A 15,012-nucleotide genomic window follows, 5' to 3' on the forward strand; every position below is an offset into this window, starting at 1 on the left:
GGGCAGCTCGGCCGGCTCCCACTTCCCCCGGCCGAGGCTCGGGAACTACAAAGCCCAGCAGGCAGCTGCAGGGGAGGAGGAGGGGGTGGGACCAGCGCGGGGTGGGAGTGAGAGAGCAGCCTCGCGCCTCGCCGGCGCACAGCGCTCGGAGCGCTCCTGCGGGCACTGGGACGGCGGCGAGCGGGAGCCCGGACTCGGGTGCAGCGGCTGCGCGCGGAGGAGACCGGCTGGTGCCCGGAGCTGGGCGGCGACGCCTGGACAGGACCGACACTCCGCTTAGCGCATTGCGGCGACCTCGCCTCGCCCGGCCGTGAGCGCGCGCCGCCGCGGGAAAGCCGCGGAGACTGAGGACTTTTCTCCGGTCCGAGGGGCGCCCCGCGGGGCGCACGGTTGCCAGTACCGCAGCCGGGCACGCCGCGGCGCCGGGGCCCCGCACGGAGATGGAGCCCGGGCTGCAAGAAGCGTGAGACGCCGCCGCCGCCGGGTCTGCAGAGGGGGCCACAGGGTCTGAAGACCCCGGGCGCGCACGGAGCCCTCCCCCCAGCCCCGCCTCCGGGGCACCCGCTTCTGCTCCATTGTTCCCGCCCGGACTGGAGGCACCGGGCTCCGAGCGCCGCCGGGAGTCGAGAGCCGGCCGCGGGGCTGTCGCGGCCCCGCCAGGAGCCCGGGGGCGGCGGGCCGGAGCGGGGGACGCGGGCGCCCGCCCGCCCGATCGAGCCACGGCGGACTCTCCAGAGGCGGAACCGCAGCGCCGAGTGAGGTAGGAACCGCGGCGCCCCCAGATCCGGGGCGGGCTTGGCATCCCCCGCGACCCCGGCGCCGGAGCCTCCTGGCTGCGCGCTGCCCCTGCCGCCGGCGGCTCGAGTCGGGCGCCTCCCTCCGCGGGCTGCCCGCCCCCTCCGCCCCGGCTCCCTCTCCAGCGCTCGGCGCCCCCCTTTTGTCTCCCCTGCCTTCCCTCCGCTCGCGTCGCCTTCTGCGCCCCCTGCCCGCGCCCGTCCCGCCGCCCAACTTTTCCGCCAACTCGCGCTGGGGGCTGGCGAGGCGGCGGCGGCGGCTCCTCGGTGAGTCGGGGAGGGACGGCCGGGGCGAGGGTGGCGGCGGCCCTCGACCTCGGACTGGGGAGGAGGGTGGGAGTGGGCAGCGAGGTGGAGTGAGTGTGTGAGTGTGTGTGTGTGTGTGTGTGTGTGTGTGTGTGTGTGTGTGTGTTTTGCACTCCACTCCTCTCTTTCGTCCACTCGCGGGGACTCACCCCAATCCCGCAGGTAGCTTTGAATGGAACGTTAAAAATCCGGGGTTATTTTCCAGTCCTTGATCACCTCGGGAAAGTCTCGGGTCCCAGGGGTGAGGGATGGGGTGGCTGGGTGGGTGGGGGCAAGAAGAAGGAAAGATGGGGTGGGCCAAGTTAGCTTCTCTCCGAATTGGTTTTAAGTCCCGTGTCGTCACCAAATGGCCGAACGTGCTTTGGCGGAGCGAGAAAGGAATTCCCTTTTCCAGGGGGGCTTGCCTTCCCCTTGGTCCTCCTCGGAAAGGGTCAGGAGTTTGGGGAAGGGGCGGGCGCGCAGCGGGTGTGTGAAGTCCTCCGCGGGGGTCTGGGGGAGGGGGACGTGCTGTTCCAATCTGGCTCTGGGAGGGGGGGGGGAGGGGGGGAGGGCTTCGTCCGGTGCGGTCCCCTCGGCAGCGACGCTTGTTGCTTCTCTGGCCCAGACCCTTCTGCCCCCCACCCCCACCCCCGTCGTGTTTGGGGTTTGGGGAAAAGAAGGGGCTCGTAGAACCCTCATCTGCGGAGGAATTTATTGACGCCGTCGATGGAGTTCATTTAGCACACAGCCTGTGAAGGCAGCCAGACCTTTGGGAGAGGGGGGGGGGGGGGAAGCCTGCTTCTCCTTTCTGGGCCCAGAAGCGATGAGCCCATTTAAAACTTTCTGCAGTGTCTTTCTCCCCCAACCCGTCCCCCCACCCCCCCCACCCCCCCATTTTCCAGATGTAGCAGCCGCATCTGGTGGTTCCACCCCACATGGGTACACCGCAGCCAGTTATTCACATCCCTTCTTCTTCCCTTTCCACCTCCCTCTTTAAAATTTCTTAAGACTTGGAGATGAGGCGTTGGGATTCGGGGAGCGAAAGAAGTTACCCTGGATCCGAAGTTATTTAGGATCCGGTGGTGGTGGTGCTTTATAGGTTGTGCGGGAAAGAGGCATCGTAGAACGTGGGGCCACGGTTTTTAGGGGGTGGCACCTGAAAACGGTGCATCTGCCTGGCGGTGGACTTTGGGCCATGGGTCGACCCTGAACTGGCCCTGACGGAAGTTTCTGGGGCTGAAGTATTTGCTTCTTGTCCCTTCGGTTACAGCTGGGGCGGCAGGAGCATCTGACCCTGTCCGGCGGTGGCGTCCCTGCGGGTCCCTTTCCCGTCCTCCCGGGAGCAAGCCCCGAGCGCGGTGGCTGGGGGCGTTGGGGAGGGGCTGTAGCTGTTGCTGCCAGAGGCGCTGCCTGTGTGTTTTCAAGGAGTTGTTTGGGCTGCAGCCCTGGAAACTAAAGTGGGACATTTTACCATTTAAATAACAGCTACCGTTTTGAAAGCGGGGGCTGGATTGTTAAGGGGTGTGTGTGTGTGTGTGTGTGTGTGTGTGTGTGTGTGTGTGTGTTTTGTAACGTCCTTGGAGGCAGGAAAGCACCTTGTGGTCCCCAGTTGCAGGAGGGTGGGGAGAGTTGTTGGTCTCTCTCACCCTCTCCTTCCCAGTCTCTTTCAAATTGAAAACACTTCTCTGGTTTCTCCTTTGGGCGGTAGTTTTGGAGGCTGTAATGAAATCGCACTTTCTCTAGACATGGTAATTAAGGTGACTATTTCCTCCGCAGATGTGCCCTGCCCTTTGCACCTCCGGGCCAGTGCTTTTTTTGGAATACCGTCTAAATTGTAGAACCTTAGCCTTGAGACTGCTTAGCAGAAAGTGGCCATTTTCTCCCCTTGGCCCAGGCTCACAGTTTCCTCTCTGAGGCTTGTTGAAAGGCTAAGTAGGAGGACCCCAGGGGACGTGCTGTGCCTCCGTCTGGTTAATTACCCCCCAGCCTGGGTCATCTCCTCTCCTTTCAGTGACTGAGAGGGAGAGGGAGAGCCATTGCCCACGGAGGCTGTCCTGGCGGCCTGCTTATCTAATGACTTATTTGCATATCTCCTCCCCCCCGCCCCCCACACACACCCCCACTTGGTTGGGAGAAGTTCCAGGGCTGCTGCTGACCCCAAAGGAGCACAGGGTGCTGGGGACAAGGAGGCTGCTGGCGCCTGGCCCCAACCGGGGTGGTTGTATTCTGACTGCATCAGTGACCGGCTCCTTGAACTATTTGTTGCATTTACTCATCTTCGTCATAGCTGAGTGTCAGCTTTTTATTGGGGGCCACCCGGATGGACAGCCACTGGACACGTGTGCTTTCACTGCCTGTTCTTCTCATGCTCGTAGAAATGCTCATCTTGGAGGCATTTTTCACAAGTGGGATTTGGGCCAGAGTACTCAAGAACTCTTCTGTGGGTTCTCAAGGAGACAGTCCTGGGTACTTCTCCGTCGTTGCCTCTGGCCACGGAGGATGTTAGGTTAGGCACCCTTAGAATAGTAAGGGAAGCAGAAAGCACAGGAAGACACAGAGAAGGAGCCTCCCAGATGCTATTGTTCCACCCCTCCGGAGGGAGAGGATTAGAGTCAGTACCTCCAGGCACCGTCAGCCAGGGCTGGCCTTCTTCCTGGGGGACTGCAGGGAAGTAGAGTTGAGCCTCGAGTAGGCTGACTCCAGCCATGGAGACCTAGGCAAAGCCATGGGTTTTTGCTTTGAGTTGTAAGCTTTCTTTTTGTTTGTTTGTGTTGGATGTTGACCTGAAACAAGACTCCTTAAAATAGGCGATTTGCTCCTGTGAGCGTAGGGTTTTAGCAGCCAGCTCCTCCGAACGCTTTCTTCTTGCCTCCATTTTTTTAATCTTTCATCAAAATGGCTGTTAGTTAAGAGCTTCGTAGGAAAGTTGGAGCCTGTTGCTGATGCGGGAAAGGGCGGTAGAGAGAATTGATTCATAGGTCTTATTCACATCACTGGAGTTTAATTTCCTCTGGGGAAATTTGTCTTGCATTTGTTTTCCCAAGAGCTTTGTAAAAGGTCTGAGTGCGCCAGGGACTGGTGGGAGTCCAGATGTAGAGCTTTAGAGAAGATTCTGGTGCTTCCAGAGAGGATTAAATGCCAGACTCAGGCTAGGATATTTGCCTTCCCCCCTACACTTGCATCTACCTTAAACAGAAATCCTCTCCTTACCACCATTCCCCCCTTGCAATTAAAGGAACTATGTTTGGTCCCCAAGTAAATAGCCCTCACTGGGTGAACAACGCCAAGAATATGGTGGCGGGGAAAAAAAAAAAAAGAATAAGGTGGCGGTGCACTAATCCATCCTGTCTTCAAAAGCAAGGTTTCCTAGTTTATACACCTCACTCCCAAGGACATTTTGTTGTTAATCCTCACTTGAGGATACTTTTTCCATTGATTTTTTTTAGAGTGAGTGAAAGGGAAGGGGAGAGACAGAGAGAGAGAGAAACATTGATGTGAGGGAGACACATTGATTAGTTGCCTCCCACACGCACCCTGACCGAGGCCTGGGATCGAGCCTGCAACCGAGTTATATGCCCTTGACCAGGAATCAAACCAGAGACCCTTCAATCCATAGGGCTGACGCCGTAACCACTGAACAACCAGCCAGGGCCCCAAGGACATTTAGATACTTTTTTTTTTTACAGGAACTCAAAAATTTAAAATTCGTGTTTCCCTTGGATCAACTAAAATTCCGCAAGCTGAGCTGCATAACTTTTTTCAGATGTTTAATGAGTATTTGCTCTGCCACTCTCAGCAGTGAGCAGAAAATGCTCACTTTTGGGAAAGGCAGCCATTCTGTTAAGAAGTAAGTCTTATTCCCGTCTAAAGGAATTAATGTTGTGGTGTTACTTCCTCAAGCCTGAGGAATTGAGAGGTTTACAAAATGTCCCAGTTGGTGTATTTTGAGCTTGGCTGGCTAACAAGGAGTACTTGACTATTGCTTTTCTCTGGCATTCTCAACCTCTTTTCTGCAAGAGTATCTATATCCGTCTCTTTTCAATCAGCCTTTCTTTTATTCATTTATTCATCCAGTTAATAAATGTGTCGGCATCTGCTGTGTACATGTTAGATGCTAAGTGTATTAACAAAGACTAGTCAGGTCCAGACCCTGCTCTTAAGGAGCTTTCGATCCCATGGTGCTTTTTGGAAATTCAGCGGGATGAGACCCTCAGTTAGAAGGCCCAAGAAAGAGTTGTAGCTTTTTTTATAAAATATATATATTTTATTGATTTTTTACAGAGAGGAAGGGAGAGGGATAGAGAGTTAGAAACATCGATGAGAGAGAAACATCGATCAGCTGCCTCCTGCACACCTCCTACTGGGGATGTGCCTGCAACCAAGGTACATGCCCTTGACCGGAATCGAACCTGGGACCTTTCAGTCTGCAGGCCAGTGCTCTATCCACTGAGCCAAACCGGTTAGGGCAGAGTTGTAGCTTTTTGATATGGGGCTCAGAATGTGAAAGCTAGGCTCGTGGAAGATGAAGGAAAAGGCAAAGAAACACTTGGGCAGGGTATGGAGGTTGCCTAGAGCTGTGCTGTCCCATAGAAATAAAACATAAGCTACTTGTAATCTTAGATTTTTCTAGTAGCCAAGTTAGAAATTAAGTAAAAAGAAACAGGCAGAATTAATTTTTATTAATTAAATTTGTTTAGCTTTTGATAATGTACTTAATTTAGCCTAATATAGCCAAAATATTATAATTTAAACACGTAATCAATATAAAAATTATTGAGATACTTTACTTTTTTCTATACCAAGTTTTCTTTTCATTTCTAGTACACCCCAATTCCCACTAGCCACGTTTCAGTTGCTCAGTAGCCACAAGTGGCTGGTGGCCATCAGATGAGACAGCTAGGTTTAGAGTATGGGGCTTGAAGATGGCTAGTGAGAAATCGCTTTGTAAAGGTAGGAAGTTTGTCCTACTGCTGCCAATTACCAAAATATCCCGAGGGTGCTGTCTAGGAGTTACTCCAAGCACAGTGTTTATAATTCTTTACATTTGATTAGAACTTCAGAGAGGAGAGAGCAGGTACTTTCACCCACGCTGCCCATTTGATCCTCATAACCTGTGATGTAGGCAAGGCAAATATTTTAGCCTCCATCCAACAAGTGGGAAACTGAGGCTCAGAACGGTTCATGACTCTTTCAGGGTGGCAGGGTCATAAATGGAAGGGCAGTAATTAGTTACTTTTTCCAGAATACAAAGAAAAAGCCTCGAACTCATAAGCTAGTTTTCCTTACATCATTTTTGGACAAGGAGATCTGATGGTCATACAATCTTTACTGTTAGAATTCAAGAGAAATGCAAGGTCATATATTCTAGCCCCTGCTTTCTCACCAGCCACTATCTCACTTTACACTGAATTAGTACTTAGAGAGGAGAGAGCAGGTACTTTCGCCTGCGCTGCCCATTTGATCCTCATAACCACCTGTGGTGTAGGCAAGACAAATATTTTAGCCCCTCCAACAAGTGGAAAAACTAAGATGTATGTGTATGTGTGTCTCTCCCCCGCCCCCTCCTTACCCCCCCCCCCCCCAGCTTCGCTAGTGAGGAACTCTGCACCCAGGCAGAGTTGATGGCCAGTCCAAGGAGACCTGACATATGGGGGACCCAGCTGTAAGGTCTCTGAGGAAGCTGCTGTGTACACCTTCACATCTGTCCAGCAGTGAAGGAAGGAGACTGTCTCTAAGGGATTTTAATACTTCACTAGTTAGTAGAATGAGAAGAAGGTGAGGTGAAGGAGAAGGTGGCAGTGCCTAGGGTCCCAGGCAGTGTGTGGATTAGTGGTTTGCATCACTGTGTTTAATGCAATGGGATGTGTGCCCATGTATGTACCTTCTCATTCCAGGAGTTGGTGCCAGACAGAGAGTGAGTTTTCTTAACATCCTTTGTTTTACAGATGTGGGATTTGAGGCCCAGAGGGGAAGCAGAAGAAGAGACTTTTGTAGGGAAGCTGCCAGATTAGTTGGAAGTGCAGTGACTGCACAGCTGAAAGAGGACAGCCTACAGCCAACCCACACATGTGAGGAGGTGGGCAGGCTTTTCAGGGGACAGAGTGGTCAGGTGGTGGTGAAAACTGCCTGTCTGCTACGTTTGAAAACAAGTTTAATCATCTCAAGATGATGCCACGCTTTCCCACTGGATACTAAGCATTCATTGATTTACGCTGACGGTTCCTGTGGGATTTGGGTTATTAGTTGGGTGTACCTTCTTGGGTGATAGGCCTGCATCACTTTGGTGTATCTTTAGGAGGTAATGAGATGTGGAATGTGGTTTAGGGACGTCCTCTGGCAAGCATCCCCTCTATCCCAGGCCAGGGATCATGCCCCATCCTATGTCCTAGATGGCACATCGGTGAGCTGTTTCCAAGGGTCTTTCAACCAATGGAATTGAAAATCAAGGCTCTCTCATTTCCAGCGTTACCTGGGACCTGTCCTTACCTACCTGGTTTCTCCGTGGCACAGGGATACTCTTTGGAGAAAATGAGTTTGCATCAGATAGAGCCAGATATGATCAACCTCTAATTTGCTTCCTCTCACCTTGTTCTCCAGCATCTGAAAACCTGGGTGATGAAAGTTTTGGTGCTGTTGCTTACCCGCTGCACGTCCTTGGGCAAAAACACTTAACCTCTTTGAGTCTCAGTTTCCCCATGGCATAAAAGGGAATAATAATTCCTGCCCCCCATAAGTTTATAGTGAAGAAGCAATGAAGTTGTTTTGTTTGTTTGTTTGTTTTGTTATTGATTTAAGAGAGGAAGGGCGAGGGAGAGATAGAAACATCAATGATGAGAGTGAATCATTAATCCACGCCCCCCACTGGGGATTGAGCCAGAAACCCAGGCATGTGCCCTTGGCCAGAATCAAACCTGGGACCCTTCAGTCTGCAAGCCGATGCTCTATCCACTGAGCAAAACCGGCTGGGGCTGAAGTTTTATACTTACAGATTTTACCTAGTGCGTGCTTGACATGTAGTGGGTGTTCAATAAACATTTGTTCTGGTCTCTCTCTTCTGGTCCCTTTCCTAAACTTAGAAAAATAAAAATGTTCACTACTCCTTTGATTTGAAATCATTAAAAAAAATTTAGGAAAGCCTTCGGAGGGAGGTGGTGGTAGTGTATTTGTACTCCCGCTGGCAAACACATGTGAACGAAGCCAAGAATCCGGGGGGTTTCTGCCAGCCCAGACTGACTCACTCACAGGGGCCCCGTCTGGCTGAGAGGAGGCAGGGATGAAGCACCACATTAGGGCATGTTCCGGGGAAGTGGATTCTCTGAATAACTTGGATGGTTCCCTAGAGTATTTAGGACAAAAGCCACCTGGACGATGGAGATGGTCACCTCGATATAGCCCAAACAGTGCCCAGAAAGTCTTATCACTTGGTAAATGTTTATCAGCAACAATCCCTTGTTCCTTAAGACCTCGGGGGGTTGTCTTAAATTTTACCACTAGAAAGGTAAAGGGCTGTAGACTCTGCTTTTAACCAGGGCTGGCATGAGCCATCTTTGGTCAGCCCTTATAAGAGCCTTTGTCTCCTCAGCACAACCTTTTGTTTCCCACTTCTGGATTCATTTCTATTGGCCATCAGGCTGTCACCTTTCACACATCAGGGAAGAGGACTGGACCCACCTCACGGTTCCGCACTCTAAGGCTCTTTTTAAGGAGTTGGTGAGAGTTGTGTTTTCTCCCTGAGGGAAGCTGATAGAACCCGAGATCCCTCAGTTCTCAAGACAAAAAGAAAGCACCTTGGAGTGTTTTTTTTTTTCAGCTTCCTCGTCACAGGTCGAGAGAGGGTCAGTATCTTACTTGGCTCCCATTTCCTAGTCCTTGCCTTAATGCTTGATTCTTCATCTCTCTCTCTCTCTCTCAATCTTCACCTGAGGATATACAGAGAGAGAGAGAGAGAGAGAGAGAGAGAGAGAGAGAGAGAGAGAGAGAGAAGATGTGAGAGAGAGATGTGAGAGCCGAACATCAATTGGCTGCCTCCTGCATGCCCCCTACAGGGCATACTGAAGGCTCTAGCATACTGGGTGATGCCATTGCCTATGAAGCGGCAGACCTGTTTGGGATTTTCATAAAGCCATTTGCTTTCCCAGCACAAATGATCTTGGTGCTTATGCCTTGGAGAACTTCATGACGATTTTCGCAGCAAAGCTTGTACACAGTCCACACTCAATAAATAATTGAGAACTGAATGAAAACACTCCTTTCTCTGAGTAAGGCCTTTCACCTTGAACTCAACATTGGGTCAGACCACAGTTCTCTTCTCTGTGCTTAAAGGAGTAAGGTATTGCTTCAAGCACCCTCTGGACAGGATGACTGTGTGCCTGCTTTAACTTCTTTTGCTCCTTGCTTCCCCACCCCCCCCCCCCCCCGCCACCAACGCAGACCCTCCTAAGTTTTTGTTTTTTTCTTTCCTCAGAGTCAGCTTGAAAAGGAGGTTCAAGCTCAGGGCGGAGTCTCCATGGAGGTGTGGAGCCTTGTCACCAACCTCTAACTGCAGAACTGGGATGTGGAGCTGGAAGTGCCTCCTCTTCTGGGCTGTGCTGGTCACAGCCACACTCTGCACTGCCAGGCCAGCCCCGACCTTGCCGGAACAAGGTAAGGCACCGGCTGAAGGTCAGCCCGGACTTCTGGCCCTCGGAAACAAGGCAGGCTGGGACGGAGGTGATGTGTTTGGAGGTGATGTGGAAGGCCCATCCCAGGTGGAGCAAAGGGCTCTTTTCCTGTAGGAAAGACTCCCAAGATACCTGGGCTGGTTCGGGCCTGATTTTAAACATAACCAACCTCACAAGAGGTTGGGTCATGAAGGCTGGTGACATCATTTGTCAGAGGTGACATGCTCTAGGTGGGTTTATGCTTTTCTCTTCTGAGAAAAGAACTCTTGATTGGGATCCAAGAGCCAGCTCTCTAATCTAGACGATTGATGAAATGGAGTTGGGTGATGCAATGGGGAGTGAATGGCCTATGAATTTGGGGTTAGAACTTACATCAGGCTACAGGGGATGCTGAGGGATGTGGGAGCTTGATAAAGACCTCTGGCTTCTAAAATTGTTCCAAAGACACATCTTCTGTGAGGGTTGGCAGCTGTGGCCACGTGCTTGCCATTTACCTTTCTTGACCGCATCTCCCAGGCCCTGTTTGGAGGTCGTCTGAGGGTGTATGTACTGCTGGAGAGATTTGGAAGAGATGGAGAACCAGGGAGCATAATGGGGCCTGGGAGCTGGGAGAGATCTACAGCTTGTTGGACATGCGGAGAGCTTATTACATTAGTAATGGGAAGGACTTGCCCTGCTGCTCATGGGATTTGCTGGAGTTATAAAAATACTTGAGAGATACCTGGTGACTTTCATGGATCTCTAAGAATTAATATGTGAGCTTTTCTGCGGCCAAAAGGGTGTGTGGCTTGTGATTCAGTGGCTGATCACATAAATAGAGAAGGTTGGCAGGCAGTGGGTAAAAGGCTCCGTGTGCCCATGGCATGGTGACTGCATTTAAAGGGGTTGTCAGTCTCAGCTGTCAGGACCTATTTGAATCATAAATGATGAGTGAGAATATTTGTCCGCTTGTGTAGTGATGGGGAAGGAGGAGGGGAGGGTGCATGAGACTTTCTAGAGTGTGCACTGGCTGAAGCAGGCGGGTTAATGTTGCATTCAGCAACAGAACTAAAGACAACACCTGAGCTAGCACATGACAAAGACCCAAAGCAGGAGAGACCTTTTCCACCATCTGGTAGTGGGGAGATAAGTACAGAGGTTATGTAAGTACAAGGTAGACCATGTTTAAACCACACAATGGAGTTACAACAAAAGGCAGTGGGCATGCAGAGGACGAGGGGAGCAGAGAACATCTGAGATGGGTCCAGAGGGATGGGAAGGGGATTGGAAGAGGGAACTGATAGACATTCCAGGTGGAACAGCATGAGTGAAGGTACTGAGGCAGGATGTATAAGGTGTACAGAGAACGATTTACCTGGTACGTAGGTAGGTAGGTGGGAAGTAACACCCAGAAAAATGAGATTGAGTTATGAGCATATGGAAGGCCTTAATGCCCTGCTATATTTAATTGGTAGATACTGGGAATCTTGAAAACTTTTACACTTTTAGAAAACTAACCTGGTAGCTGAATTTGGATGGATGGGAAGAAGAAGATGGACTTGTTTGAATTCTGCTCCACCACTTAATAGCTGCATTACTTGCTTTGACAGATTAGTCAAACACACTAAGCCTTGGTTTGCTCATCTTTTTTTTTTTTTATGTTACTTATTGATTTTTAGAGAGACACATCGATTTGTTGTTCCACTTATTTATGCATTCATCTATTGATTCTTGTATGTGCCCTGACCAGGGATTGAACCCACAACCTTGGTGTTTTGGGACGACATGCTAACCAACTCAGCCAGAACAGTTTTCTCATCTTTAAAATGGGGACAGCAGTAAAGGATTAAGTGAGCTAATCCAGACAAAAGCACTTAAATGTAAAATGTTAGGAGCTCCAGAAAGAGAGTTAGATGTTTGTTTTTAATGTTTAGCTCAATGAAGTGAGGGTACAAACTAGCTTGGGGGCCCTGATGTTGTAAAGGAAGGAAAAAATAGTGGCGACACTATAGAACTAGAATCTGTGGGTTGTTTGAGTAGGTTGGATGGCAACTCCAGTGACTAGAGACACAGACAAGGTGAGGTGAGGGGAGTAAGTTAGGTGGGGAGGTTTGTGAGGAGTAGAGACGATTTGGATCAGCCACAGTGAAGATGGTGATAAGAGAGTCCAAAAGCAAGGAGGGCTTGGATGAGGTTTGAGAATGTGAGTTTATAATGGACCCTAAAGTACTTTTAAACAAGAAAACACCTTTCTCTAAGAAACTCTTTTGCAGCCCCAAAATGGAGGGTAGCCTGGGCCCTTATAAGCAGAAAAGGGGATGTGTAAGGATACAAGCATTGGAATTTTAGGGGTGGTGGTAGAAGTGGTGGAGGGGGGATAGTGAAGCTGCTGGCTGTGGGTCCAAGCAGGGAAAGGAAGCCGGGGCAGTGAGGAAGGATGGAGCCAGAGGGCTGAAGGTCCTGATGAGGACAAAGTACAGGCCCCCTGAACAGGAAGGAGGGAGCAGGAGAGGTGGAGAGGGCATTAGGAAGCTGTGCAGCAGTAAAGAGTTAAGTCAGATGGCCACTTAAAAAAATCAACTTGATTGAGGTATAATTTACATTCTGTAAAATAGATCATTTTAATTGTATAGTTCAATGTGTTTTGATAAACGTAACTACCAGCCCCATCAAGATAAAGAACATTTTCATCCCCCTCAAAACTTCCCTCAGGCCCCTTTGTAACACAGACCCCTGGCAACCACTGATCCACTTCCTTTTTTTTTCTTTTTCTTTTTTAAAATATAGTTTTATTGATTTCAGAGAGGAAGGGAGAGAGAGATAGTAACATCAGTAATGAGAGAGAATCATTGATCAGCTGTCTCCTGCACATCCCCTACTGGAGATCGAGCCCGAAACCCCGGCATGTGCCCCGACAGGGAATCAAATCCTGACCTCCTGGTTCATAGGTCAATGCTCAACCACTGAGCCACACCGGCTGAGCCTGATCCACTTTCTGTCACTACAGCTTACCTTTGCCTGTTCTAGAATCATATATAATGGAATTATATGGTGAATATGTATTCATTCACCTGTTGATGGTCCTTTAGGTCAGCCGTCGCCAACCTTTCAGACCTCATGGACCACCAGTGGTCCACGGACCACCGGTTGGCGACCGCTGCTTTAGGTTGTTAACAGTTTTGGCTATTATTACTAAAATTCCTGTGAACATTTGTGTACAAATCTTTGTGTGAGCATAAGTTTTCTCTGGACTGCCTTGGTTTTGATTTTGGCTCTATTCCTGACTGTCGACTCTTGGGAAAGTTCTTCTTTGCACCTCAATAACTTATATTGATAATGAACATCTACTCCTAACGTCATAGTGAATATGAAATGAAACTGTATACAAAGCTCCTAGAACAATAAACGGCAGCTGTGGGTACCATTTCCTGGGACCCCTCCCCCCAGGAGACAGCACATGATGAGGGGCTTGTTTCATGAGTGGACTTGGAATGCCTGAGGACACAGAAGTAGAAATCCACTGGACCTGGGGAACAGGTCTCTGTTTGATTGCCTAAGTCCCTCTCCTAGTGCAGCCCTCTCACATAACTTGGCCCTCTTGAGCTTTGTGATAACAGGACACATGCCCCATCGTCTTCAGAGAACTATTGTGAAGTCACAAGGGACAGTCTATCTTCATGCTTTGTAAACTATATGGTATCTCTCAAATAAATGTAAAATATTGTTATATAGTCTTGGCCCTTCTGATTGTTAAACAATAATCCTGCTGTTGTCCTCAGAAAAAGAGTGTAATCCGTGTGTAAAAAAGTCTGTGCAAAGGTTTAAAGCAAACTACCCAAAACCTTGCTCACACTGAGAGCTTTTCCTCTTTAGAAAGGCTTTGCTGTGAGTGTGAATGTGTGTGTGTGTGTGTGTGTGTGTGTGTGTGTGTGTTGAAAACCCCTCCCCCAGTCTGCAAATGCTCCTGAGGGAGTGGGGAGGGCCTGGAGTTTCTGGCTGTCTTTGGAAAGTTGATTTAATAAGGGTTCCAGGAAAACCAGCCTCCCTCCCTCCCCCTCCTTTTTCTTCTCCGGTTTAGGAACTTAAAGACTCAGCTTGTTTCAGATCAGGCTTTGAGGGAGGGGGCGTTGTGTGGATAGACTAAAGCTGGGGCATGGGTGGAGCACCCCTTTAAAAAGATAAACACCAACTTGAAAGACATTGTGTCTTTTTCCCTTTTTTAGAGTAAGACTTGGGGAAAAGCAAGTAAGACGTTGGCAAGGCCACTTCTTGCAAGTGGGCATGGGGGTCCTGGACGCCCCCTTTTCTGCATAACGTGGTTAACTACGCCGGACTCTGTGGTTGAGGGGACAGTACGAGACTATGCAGTCTCAAAAATACTTGCCTACATGCTTGGAAATCTGCAACTAATAAGCAATTTAATGGGCAGGGGTTTACAGCTCCTCCCACCTCTCCAGATTTGAAGGAGTCTGGTGGCCGGTTGAAGGGGGAGAGGTTACACTTAATGGAAAAGCTGCAGTTTCCAGTTCTGGCTGCAAGCCCCCTGGATGCCGTGCGCTACAAAGCAAGGCTTTGTCTTTGTGTTCCGCAGAAACCTGCGACCGTGGGGGAGCGGCTGCAAGTGGTACCAGAGGCATGGCTCCAGCCTCAAGTTTATGCCCTGGCCACCCCAGGCACCCCCCTCCCCAGGGGTCCCATGGCTGCCTGTGGCCCAAAGGGATATGCATTTCAGCCTATCTGCAGAGGAGCCCTCAAATAGGTGCTTGAGGCTATCCCACTACCAGCCTCCGACAGGCGCTGATCCCGCTGGCTGCAGCCCATTGGCGTGGCCCGAGGACCAGTGTCCAGTGGCTGCCCTGGGACACATGCAGGAACGCTCCTCCACCCCACCGCGCGCCCCAACGTAATTTCTTCTTGCGAAGTTAGAAGAACCTGTTTACTTCTGATTCACACACTGTATGTATGAGAGGAGTTTCTTCACCCTCGGCCAAAAGGGGATGGTGGCTGACCCACTTGAGAACAAGGGCGGTGGATTCTGGGCTGTAGAAACCTGCAGGGTGCTGAGCCTCCAGGTTTTCCCAGAGGATCTGCTCTGTCCCACATCCTTCTCCCCAGAGAGGGGTGTCCAGAGTGCTTTTGAAAGAGTGTTTGCAAGTGTTTTGCTGAGCTGAGCAAGGTGGGGGTAGGGAGGCCAGCGCTCAGCATGTGAGAGAATGTGAGGGAGGAGTGCTTGACCAGGCCGGCGAGTGCAGCAAAGCCACTCCAGAGCTGTGTTCTTGGCTCTTGCTTCTGCA

The 15,012-nt window shown here is 50.4% G+C and overlaps 1 protein-coding gene across 6 annotated transcripts in view; it reads left to right on the forward strand.

Moving 5' to 3' along the window:
* Positions 1–700: 700 nt before the first annotated feature.
* Positions 701–15,012, forward strand: part of FGFR1 (fibroblast growth factor receptor 1) — a 47,593-nt gene continuing 33,281 nt past the window's right edge. For 2 of the 6 annotated variants that reach the window (XM_054720037.1, XM_054720038.1), the window contains exons 1-2: positions 701–760; positions 9,544–9,722. In XM_054720037.1, coding sequence (XP_054576012.1) covers positions 9,632–9,722 — 91 coding nt within the window. In that variant the 5' untranslated portion in view covers positions 701–760; positions 9,544–9,631. Of the gene's footprint in view, positions 761–1,021; positions 1,062–9,543; positions 9,723–15,012 lie in introns of those variants that run through there. The other 4 variants (XM_028152498.2, XM_028152499.2, XM_054720039.1 and 1 more) reach the window with 2 other exon arrangements.

The sequence above is a fragment of the Eptesicus fuscus genome, chromosome 8 (genome assembly GCF_027574615.1).
Source record: "Eptesicus fuscus isolate TK198812 chromosome 8, DD_ASM_mEF_20220401, whole genome shotgun sequence".
NCBI classification, from domain to species: Eukaryota; Metazoa; Chordata; class Mammalia; order Chiroptera; family Vespertilionidae; genus Eptesicus; species Eptesicus fuscus.